Below are 10,157 nucleotides of genomic sequence, written 5' to 3'. Positions count from 1 at the left end.
CTTCATTAAGAAGTTTATGAAAGTAAGTCTATCATCTCCTCTTAATCTGGGCATCTTCCATCAATACTCTACCATCTTCGTCCTTGATGCATCTCACTTGGTCCAAATCCCGAGCCTTCCTCTCTCTCGTCTTGGCCAGCCGGAATAACTTCTTCTCCCCGCCTTTCTCCCCCAGTTCCTCGTACATATGACCATAAACCGCAGTCTTAGCCTCCGTGATCGCCAGCTTAGCTTCCTTCCTAGCTACCTTATACCTCTCCATGCAGGCTCGCCTCTCCTCCTCACTTATGCTCCCTACTAACTTCAGGTACGCCGCCTTCTTCGCTTTCACTTTACCTTGGACCACTTCATTCCACCACCAGTCTCCTTTGTTCCCTCCAGAGACTCCCGCCGAGACCCCTAACACCTCTCTCGCAACCTCCTTTATAAAGTCTGTTTTCGTCAACCATATAGTGCTCGCGTCCCCACTACTACTCCAGGCTCCCAAAGCCGACAACCACCCCTCCAACTCCTGGGATTTATCCTTAGTCAAGACTCCCCACCTGATTCTCGGTCGTCCTCGGACAAACCTTTTCCTCCTCTTTAACATAATACCAACATCCATCACCAAGAGCTTATGCTGCGTCGCAAGTATCTCACCCAGAATAACCTTGCAATCCTTACACAGCCCTCTGTCACACTTCCTGAGGAGGAGATAGTCAATCTGAGTACTCGCTACCGCATTTTGAAAAGTCACCAAATGCTCTTCCCTCTTCGGAAAGCTAGAGTTCGCAATCACCAACCCAAATGCCTTAGCGAAGTCCAATATCGAAGTACCTCCTCCGTTCCTCTCCCCAAAACCGAAGCCTCCATGAACCTCACCATAGCCCCCAACGGTTGACCCGATATGACCATTGAAATCCCCTCATATGAATAGCCTCTCATCAGGTGGAACCTGGCGCACAATCTTATCTAACCCCTCCCAGAAGCGTTGTTTAACCTCCTCATCCAGGCCCGCGTGCGGCGCGTAAGCGCTAACGAGTTAAGGGTGCACACTCCAACCACCAACTTAATAGCCATCAATCTATCATTCACCCGTTTAACCTCAACCACAGACTCTCTAAGATCCCATCCACCAAGATACCCACTCTATTCTTACTCTTCCAGACTCTGGAGTACCAAAGCTTATAACCGTCTGCATCCCTCGCCCTCGACCTTACCCACCTAGTCTCCTGGACACACGCTATATTGACCCTCCTCCTCCGGAGGATCTTCGCCAACTCTATAGACTTACCCGTCAATGTACCTACGTTCCATTACCCAATTCTCAACCTACAGGCACCCCTGTTCCCCTTACATCCCTTGCTTCCCGACCCACCCCCTAACCCCTTCCCTACCTCCCGCCCCAACCCCCGCTTGCCTCGAGGACATGACCTCACTCGACCATCCCTGACCACAACCACTACACCTACAGCAAACTAAGGGAAATCACTAACACATACTCTGCAACAAACCAAACTAGAAGAAGACAAGATGCAACTACAGGCACATTAATACGACGATTAAACTAATATAAACTAAGATGACAACGATTTAACTAACATAATGAAGGGAAACAGGAAAACCGGAGGTACCAACTCCCGCAAGTAGAACCTGGGAATTGTCTCGGTATTCACGACGGTGTTACGGCGACCTAGGCGCGTTCACGTCCGTCTCCCGCCGCCTCTTGCTGACACTTGTCCGGGCTGCTCTTCACTGTTTGCACACGCACGCCCTGCTCGCTGCCAATAGCCACCGACCCTAACCTGAAAAATATGCAAAACACCACGGAGCCAAACAAAGGGGGGCGTTACCAGTGGTGAAGCCCCAGCCATAGCAAAGAAGCACAAAAAGGAAACGAAGAGAAAGGGGAAAGGGGCAGAGGAAACAATGTGCGTGAGTGGGGGGCTTACAGTCAACTAAGATTTAATAAAGAGGAAGAAAAGAAAGAGGGGAGAGGGGACAGATGTTGCTGCGCGGCGGTGGTGGTGGTGGCCAGCGTGGGGGGAGGGGGGTATGGGAGAGAGATAGCGCAGAGAGAGGGAGAAAGGGGAGGGGGATGGGGCGACATAGATGGGGTGGGTAGAGGCGAGAGAGATGAGGGAGGGGGGCGTACCAGCTGGTGGGGGTGGTCACCGGCGTGTAGTGGGGGTGATCGTCGGCATGGGGTGGTGGTGGTCGCCGGCTACTTCTTACTGTTGGGCTGGGGCTCGGCAGGGTCTCGTTGTGACCGTTGGGTAGGAAGCGCAGAGAGAGAAGGTTAAATTTCGTGCACACTGTTTTCTCGACTAAAATATCAGTTATTACAACTACAACATCATACAACTTAAATATAATTTTCATACAAATTTATACAATATATTTTTTGTCTGTATTTTGTATATGATTTGTATATATTTTGTAAGTGGTGTGTTCTTCCTCTCTGAAATTCCATTTAAAACTTCCTCTCTTAATGCAATTTTGATACATATCAACAACTTTATATAAAAAGATAGTATTTATAACTTAAATATAAATTTCATACAACGACTTATACATTATACAACTATTTTTCAGCTTACATACAACATTCAAATAAAAAATATATATATAACTACAACAGAATACAATTTACATACAACTTTAATATAATTTCGTAAGTATATTGTATATCATCTCCTTCTTCGAGTTTAAATCTGAAATTCAGTCAAAATCAAGTCTACTCTTCACCAAAGATATAAACTCCAAAGAATATTTCCAATTGTTTTCAACAATACCCAATCCAAACAAACATTAATTTTTGACAACCCAAATTTGAATTCAAAGTTTTAAAGCTTTTTAATGATTGTCAATGGTGGAGAATCAAACACCTTCAAAACTTATTGATTGACAATTTCAATTCGAATACCAATTGTGCAACATGAAAGGGTTAAAACTCTATATTATAACAATTGAAATTCATTGATGAACTTCCTTGGGAAAAAAAGGATGAAAAGCAGAGAAAAATGAAGGAAGAGAATTGGGGAAAGAACAGAGAAAGAGAGAGACGGAGAGAGAGAAAGAGAGACAGACGGAGAGAGAGAGAAAAAAAGCATAGGGATGAAGATTCCTATTCAATTCCTAATATAAAAGGATACTCATTTAAAACTAATTTGTATTTAATTGATAAATTGTATATGTACATATAATTAAGTTAAAACTTGATTAGGTAAAAATCCCTTATGAAATTAACCAAGAATATCCCACGGAGACAAATACATGAAAGTTTGAAAAAATAGGTAAGAACCTATGCGATCACAGAAAATGACCCTAGAATCTATGTCAAATTAATCTGCAGCCATAACTATTGCCTAACAACCCAAAACATTCATAATGAGAAATAACCAATATGACACCAGACCTATAATCAAGAGCTGAGAATATTCATATCCCCACAGCTTACTCTCTATGCAATCAATATGAGGGGATGAATTATAAATTATTCCACACCCACATACATGTTTTAAAATATTTTTACTTCATTTTATATAATTATATTTATATTTTTTTGAGCTATTTACATAATTTTACAATAGTAACCTATATTCTACAAATAATTGCATTGTAATATTTAGCAACAAATAATTATTTAACCCAACAAGAGCTCTCCGAACCAAGCTAGATAGTCTCCTATCACTAGGCTCACCAGCCAACCTAGACTTTTATTTTATTATTCCTACCGGATATCAAAACAAACCATAAGGATTGTTTCCGGCCACGAGTTCCCCTATGGCATAAGCGCTCTTGGGTGGGGTGGGCCATCCCATCAAATCTTTGAGAAGGGGCCCAATCTCGTATTTGATGGTCGGCGTGGCGATAGGCTTCGTTTCTACGATTGCCTTCCCGGCCGTTGAAAGACTGAGCGAGAACGGTAAGGGGCGCACAAACAAAGAATGTCGTTGTGCGGGGATGCGATTCGCCAAGCTGGGGCAAAGAAAGTCGTCCGACCCTACCCAAGTACCAAAGGCTTTCGAGGCTTACACCTCCCTATTACAGGACCTAAAAAAAGGCTTTCAGTAGCGCCCTTAGAATCTAATTTGAAGCGCCAGTAGTTGTAGCTGTGGCCACACCAACCCTTTCAAAATAAAGAATAGTGACTTTCTACCAATAGACTAATACTTGGATGACCACCCATGAAACTCACCGGGAGAAGTATACGCGGTTAAATTTTTTGCATAAGAGGCAAAGCCAGGACTTCAACTTTGTAGATTCTGAATTTTAAAACAACAAATATACTGTTTGAGCAAAAGCTACTGCGTTCGGCCGAATCTATATCTCGGCTTCTAGCTCTGCCCCTGAGTGGCATGCCATATCAATCACTTCACACCCAAAAAATATGAGACCTATTCTACCCGGATAAACTATCACTTTGCTTCTGTGTTTCATCAATAGGCATTTTCTTGGGAAAGAGCTCTACCCCCAACAATTGAATATAGAACCAGAAACATCAAGTTATTGTTGTTTAGATTCCTGTCTCTGTGGCTGTTCATACATTTACACCATTTTCGTGCAAGTACGATTTAGCCTCAAGTGGATCACAGGCTGAAATCCAAGGCAAGAACCTTCAACCAATGTGATACTTCTTAAATAAAAATAAACTAAAACAGACAAAACTCAAGAGCAGTATGGAATTCATATATTCATTTATGCCAACTTTCCCTCCTCGACAGAACAGAAAGGCGTACTCTTGAGCAGTTTCATAGTTATTCACATTATCGTTCCCATGCATAGGAAGAAAAAAGATAAACAACGACAGACACCCTCTAGGGAACACTATAACAACAATTAGCTTTTCAAAATTCCTAATGATATGTAGAAAACAAAAGGGATTAGCATTATGTAATATTACTTGTAAGGCTTTATTAGTCGTCTCGTCGCTTACTCTGCTGCTGATGGTAGTATGGCCAAACTGTTAGCAGTCAGTTCTTCTGAAGAAGACTCAAACTTATGGTCAAAGCTCATTGTATAATGGAATTCAACTTGTAGCCGCTGATGAAGGGGCGTAGATGCCATCAATCCCTTCTTCACATTAACTTGTAACTCCCTAATAGGGATTGCCGCCAAAAAACTCTTTATGTACTCTTTACATGATTCTTTACCTCTGTAAACAATGCTGGATTCTTCTTTGTTTTCAGGTACCATGTCCCTGTTGACGATGGTTGATTCTTCTTGCAATCCGTCGGTGCCATTGGTGCTAATGACCATTTTGCCCTCATTGGCAGCTTCTTTCATATCACTTTGCTCCTTTTTATTGCTAGATGGTTTATCATCTGATTGTTGAGTCTCACTAGGTACTTGAGAAATTGTTGTGTCTTTGTCGAATTTGAGGATATAAGCCTGATTACAACACTCAAAAAGCCTCTCGCCAAGTGTGTCAATGATATAGTATGCGTCTTTTTCAACCTTTAGGATAAAGAAGTGGTCATTCCAACTCACAATGTAAACAAAGGACTCTCCATGAGAAGGAGTTTCTTGAGCAGATTTAGAAATCTCATCCCAAATGTTGTCAAAAGACATGGCACCGTGAAGAAAGTCAAATTCCTCCTCTTCTTCGGTTCCTTCTGGATGAAAGAACCCAACGAATGATTTTTCTGAGACTACTGAGAGTGGACGCACTTTATCCTGGAGGACTGTCTCGAGGTCAAAATGCTTATCTGGGAAACGTTCCTTGTAGGTCTCTTTTTCACAAAGATCTCTCCACTGCAGTGAACCTTCACGGATAAGACAATCAAGTTGGGACTTGATCGGCATATCTTTAGGATTGGAGTGGAACCAATCAGCAATCACAGCAACCAACGCTGTACAAGCACTTTCACCTTCAGCTCGTTCACTTCGTTGATCAATCGAAGCAAAGAAGATCTGAGTCTGCAGCTTCATTTGTCCATCTCGGCTTATTATCTCTTTCTGCTCCCAACTACCCACAGCAAAACTGTCGTCTCCAAATTCGGAGACTGAAAATTGATTTGCAGAACCTTTCTCGGATTTGCACCACTGCAAGAATTACACGCATCAGTAAGACACTTGATACAACTTTACAAGAACAGTAGCTACAAAAGAAAGCTATCAAGCTCTGCAATCTTCAATTCGACAGGCACATTGGTGAACAAGTGTAATAGCATATTGATCAGATCATGAAATAAAGACAATAAATGACACTACACAAATTGCATTTGGATACTGGGATAATCAAACATGATAAAGAAATCAAGAAGAATGGGCACATACCCCTGAAGAAGACTCATCAGATGGGCAAAGCTGTCTGCGATCAAAGTCTATATCGTCCCCACCATCCTCTCCATAATGTTTCTTCAGCAACGGCTCTCCCTTGGTTTTAGGAGATCTGAAACTCAACTTCCTCTTCCTCCAGGGGAGAATTCTGCGTTTTGAACTCTGCTCAGCAGTTTGATTTTGTAGTGCTGCAGTTGTATCCGCAGGGTACCCGTGCCCTGCATCTGAAATATGATTGTTACGATGGATGAAATCCTCGTCTTCGCTGCTGCTTGTGTTTGAGTAAAATGATCCACTAGCATGGTTTGCATAGGCAAGTGTTTCATAACTGAATGACTTCCGCACACTTGTATCCTCATTTCCTTCCTCTGATTCTCCTTCTTCTGAATCATCAAGTGAATCCGTGTCGAGTAGGTAGACATAATCGGGGTCCTCACTTCTGACTGAGTTCCTTCCATCACTCCCTTCCTCTTCATGACATGCCTTCTTGTGTCGCCTAACTGATAATCCCTTGAAAAATTTAACTTTCCGCAGACCTGCTTTTAAAGCAGAAACCTCATTTCTGTCTGTCAACAAAACCTCTCCAGGGTTTGGAGATACTGGAGCAGACATGATAAACTTCGGAATGGTCTCTGAAGCTTCGTAACCGTTCCTCAATTCCACAAGGCTGAGAGATAGCTGTCAAATATATGAACATGGCTTTAGATGAAACAGCTGCAGATATATATTAACAAGTAGCTATGAAAGATACTGATTAAATAATATATTCACGTGGTTGCAGGAATAGAGGAGAGCAAGCAAAAGGTATGTTCTAGTTTCTCTTACACAGAGTGAAAGGAAACTTTTGAAGCTGCCAATAGAGGCTTCCAAAGGAATTGCAATTTCAATGCCGTCTTCTTTATCCCCAGCTACTGAAGCAAAGTCTGCAAGGTTCAATGACGCCGCAGCAAGTATGGTTACCTTTTGATCTGGTTCTCTGCTTGTACCCTGATTTAGTAGAAGTATGAATAAGTATATGAACACGAAGACAAGGCGGAGAACTTGAAAAATTAGTGTAGATGAAAGCACAAACTGAAAATAAAGGATTAGTAATACACCAATAGATTGGAAGATACGATTATGAAAAACAAGATAGGTCTCGAAACAGTGAAAGAAACATGCAACAAAGGCCAACGCCGTGCCCGCGAAACAATTAGCCATAAGAATATCCTTGCAACCGACCAATAACACCTCCTATTGTTGGATGCATAAAGAGAACAACTATGGAAATTGAAACGGCATATACTCCAAGGTTCTTAATCAATGCTACAACAACTACCCATTAAAATCCCACTAGTGGGGGTCTGGGGAGGGTAATGTGTAAGCAGACCTTACCCCTATCCGAGGGAGTAGAGTTGTTTTCGAAAGACCATCGGCTCAAGAAAACTCTTAATCAATGCTAATTTTTTTAATTAATAACAGACTATGCCAGTAGTATGGATTTTTCTTTTTTGTTTTTCAAAAAGAAAAATATGATGAATATAGTAGGTCTCACCATCCATATTACATCAATACAAATGACCCCCACAAGCTCAAAAAGTGGATCCATTAAAGACAATCATTACATTCCAGAAAGCTTAAACTTTTGACTCTTAATGCATGTCAGGAATAGTATCTTCACTAATTTTTTAGACAGCAATATATCAAACCGGAGATGTTAAAACTCACTTTAACCCACTAAGTTACTAGGAGTAATAAAACTCGGTAAAAACCATACTGATGATGAACTTTATCAAGCAACTCTTGTTTAACATATCCTCTGAAGAGGCTCATACAGATGCTGCTGAAATATACTGAATCACCGTGACCAAATAATCAAAACCGAGCATCGATTAACCAATTAAAGAAAACAAAAAGTATCCTAATTTGAGGAAATTCAAGAAATATTCACCCCAAACAAGTTGTATGACATTATCAGGATTCATAACACAGTACAAAAATCAAGAAAGATTCACCAACAACAACAACTACGCCTCGGTCGGCTATATGAATCCTTAGTTCTCCATTTAAGCTCAACCCATATCATCTTTTTTGCCTTAAGATAGGTACCGGGTGAGCCTTTCTTCTGTTAAAAGGGGACGGGTAGACCTAACATCGCAAGAAAGGCTCACCTGTACTTAATTTAAGACAACAAAAGCACGAACTAGTTCTCAACAAAAGTCAAGTTCCAGCTACTATATAGTCAAGATATTTGATCCCATTCAGTAATTTTCTGATAACATACAGTTTCAATAGCTATATCACAGAAAAAGACAAAAACATATAATTTCAATAATAGGGGAGGTAATGAAATTCCCTAGAGTTGGATTCAGCATTCTTATTGCATAAGAATATAACAGCCAAAAACCCAAAAGACTAAAAGGATCAGAGATAAAAGAAATAAACTCACATTGAACACAGTAAAAGCAACCTCCCAAGGATGAAACACACCATCTTTATTAGCTGAAAAGTTACAAACACTCTGAAACTCCTCATTCCATTCAACACCACCATTTTCCTTTAAAGACTCTTCCTTTGTAAAATTCTTCTTTACACTACCCCTCCTTGTAAGAGAGCTCAAATTCAAAGAACTACCCTTTGAGCCTTTCCACTTAATTTCAACTCTTAATTTTTCAAAATCTTGGAACCCCATTTGCTCATTTGACATAAAGTTGAAACCTTTAAGACAATTAACAATAATCTTAGCCTCAATTTTCTTGGATGATAGTGGTGGCCATGGCCTCCACTTCATCATTTTCACAACCATTTTTTTTTTTTGCTTTTCAATCAAAAATACTAAAGACCCAAATCAAGAAAGTACCAAAAAGATCAATTTTTGACAAGAAAAAAAATCAAAGTGATCCAAAAATACTATAAAACCAGAGCAAGAGAACACAAAAAGATCACTTTTTGTGCTTATATTGGAAAAAGAAGTGATCTTTGTTTGAAGAATTTGGAATTAAGCGTGGATAAAATGGGATTTACTTAGGATTAGGTGTTATCTGAAGAGGGATTATGAAAGTTAGTTCGGAATCAAATGGCAGAGAGAGAAAAAAGGGAGGGTGATGAATATGATACTGAGGACTTGAGGAGAGTGCATGTAGTAGACTCTAGTTATATAGGAGTTCTTCTTTTTCTTTTTACGTTTTCTTTTCTTCTATTTTAGTGAATTAATTTACTTTTGAGGAAAATAAATTTAATGCCACGTTGAAGATTACTAAAAATTTGTTTAAGAAAAGTCTTCTCCTTTTAAAATAAGAAAATGAACTATAACTTCTGATTAATACAAGTTTTGGGAATGAAATGCACTAGTCAGATCCTAAAGTGGGTAACGAACATCACATGAAAAAGAAATATACTAACTTTGGTCTTATTTCCTTCCTATTTTGGTGCATTAATTTACATTTAAGTGGAAAAAATTCATTGCCACATTCAAGATTACTAAAATAAGTTAAAGATAAGATCTTCCTTTTAAGAAAAGAATTGTCAATGAAATATAACCAGATTTCCCTCTTTCATTCGGGTTTTTATAAGAAATTTAGAGAAAAATTTAGATAATCCTTTGACGTTTTTGAGTTGTCAAACTACTCTCAAATGGAAAAAGGAAAACTATTTGAGCTAACAATTTCTGGTAGTTTCAAATATTTAAGTTCTTCATAATTATTTTCTTTTACTTAAAATTGTTTCTGTTTTATCTGTTGTAAATTTTTATTTAAAAGATATTTTACGTGCGATATTTTGAATTATTGGAGCAGTAAACGTTCAGGAAAGACATAAAATTTCAAAATGTATTTGACACACAAATGTTTTAGTTAATTTCATGATTGAAATAATACAAGAAACACCCTTAAAAAGGAAACTTTTAGTCATAATCA

At 39.6% G+C, this 10,157-nt stretch overlaps 1 protein-coding gene across 1 annotated transcript; it reads right to left on the bottom strand.

Moving 5' to 3' along the window:
- Positions 1–4,662: 4,662 nt before the first annotated feature.
- On the bottom strand, positions 4,663–9,374 carry LOC107777828 (uncharacterized). Its single transcript, XM_016597975.2, has 4 exons — positions 8,693–9,374; positions 7,090–7,251; positions 6,262–6,942; positions 4,663–6,027 (listed from the first exon to the last, which is right to left on the bottom strand). The coding sequence occupies exons 1-4, from the start codon at positions 9,047–9,049 to the stop codon at positions 4,915–4,917; spliced, it is 2,313 nt and encodes a 770-aa protein (XP_016453461.1). The 5' UTR covers positions 9,050–9,374; the 3' UTR covers positions 4,663–4,914.
- Between the last annotated feature and the right edge of the window lie 783 nt (positions 9,375–10,157).

The sequence above is a fragment of the Nicotiana tabacum genome, chromosome 23 (genome assembly GCF_000715075.1).
Source record: "Nicotiana tabacum cultivar K326 chromosome 23, ASM71507v2, whole genome shotgun sequence".
Classification (NCBI taxonomy): Eukaryota; Viridiplantae; Streptophyta; class Magnoliopsida; order Solanales; family Solanaceae; genus Nicotiana; species Nicotiana tabacum.
The sequence above is the reverse complement of the archived record's forward strand: the minus strand, read 5'-3'. Positions and strand labels throughout refer to the sequence as shown.